At 51.1% G+C, this 916-nt stretch overlaps 1 protein-coding gene across 1 annotated transcript; it reads left to right on the top strand.

Moving 5' to 3' along the window:
* Positions 1-11: 11 nt before the first annotated feature.
* Positions 12-761, top strand: LOC109509220 (cathepsin K-like; the record flags this gene model as incomplete). Its single annotated transcript, XM_019859102.1, has 2 exons — positions 12-245; positions 473-761. Coding segments are annotated over 2 exons (408 nt in total), but the record flags the coding sequence as incomplete, so codon positions are not given.
* Between the last annotated feature and the right edge of the window lie 155 nt (positions 762-916).

Below are 916 nucleotides of genomic sequence, written 5' to 3'. Positions count from 1 at the left end.
GTTTGTGTGGTTGTTTTGTTCCTCAGGGTTCATGCGGCTCGTGCTGGGCCTTCAGCTCGGCGGGGGCCCTGGAAGGTCAGCTGGCCAAGACCACGGGTGAGCTGAGAGACCTCAGCCCTCAGAACCTGGTGGACTGTGTGACGGAGAACAGCGGCTGTGGAGGAGGATACATGACCAACGCTTTCAAGTACGTCAGGGACAACGGAGGTATCGACTCAGAGGAGGCCTACCCTTACGTGGGACAGGTGAGCTTAAAAATGGACTTATTTTACCAAAAATCCATTAAGGGTGGTCCACGGTTGTCCATAGGTGTTAATGGGAATCTGAATTATTTGTTTGTCTGTATGTCTCCTGTGATTGGCTGGCAAACAGTCCAGGGTGGAGCCAACTGTGACTCCAAATATATTAATGAGAAAGCATACTATTAAAAAAATGATAGATCTTTTTTTTCCATTCGCTGCGCCCCCTGTAGGCAGAGGTATGCAGCTACAATTCGTCCGGAACAGCTGCCGAGTGCCGTAGCTACAAAGAAATTCCCGAAGGCGATGAGCACGCCCTGGCTGTGGCGCTCTTCAAGGTTGGGCCAATCTCTGTTGGCATTGACGCCTCCCAGGGGACCTTCCAGTTCTACCAGAGAGGTCAGTGAACACAGCATGAAGCCTCACATCATGTCACGCCATGTCGTCAGGCACATCCCGCCACATCATGTGACGTCATCCCACAAGTCAATTTATTTCAGGCCACAGCAGGTCACATCATGTCACGCCACCTACAACACACCATAGCACGCCATGCCAAGCCACATCACGTCATAGTATATCACGTCATGCCATGCCATGCCAATCTATTTGATGTCACGTCACATCACTCCAGGCCATGTCACGTCACATCAAGCCCCATAATATCATGTCACGTC

This window comes from Hippocampus comes, unplaced genomic scaffold (assembly GCF_001891065.2).
Source record: "Hippocampus comes isolate QL1 unplaced genomic scaffold, H_comes_QL1_v1.1 C16813772, whole genome shotgun sequence".
NCBI classification, from domain to species: Eukaryota; Metazoa; Chordata; class Actinopteri; order Syngnathiformes; family Syngnathidae; genus Hippocampus; species Hippocampus comes.
This window is presented reverse-complemented; position numbering and strand designations above follow the sequence as displayed.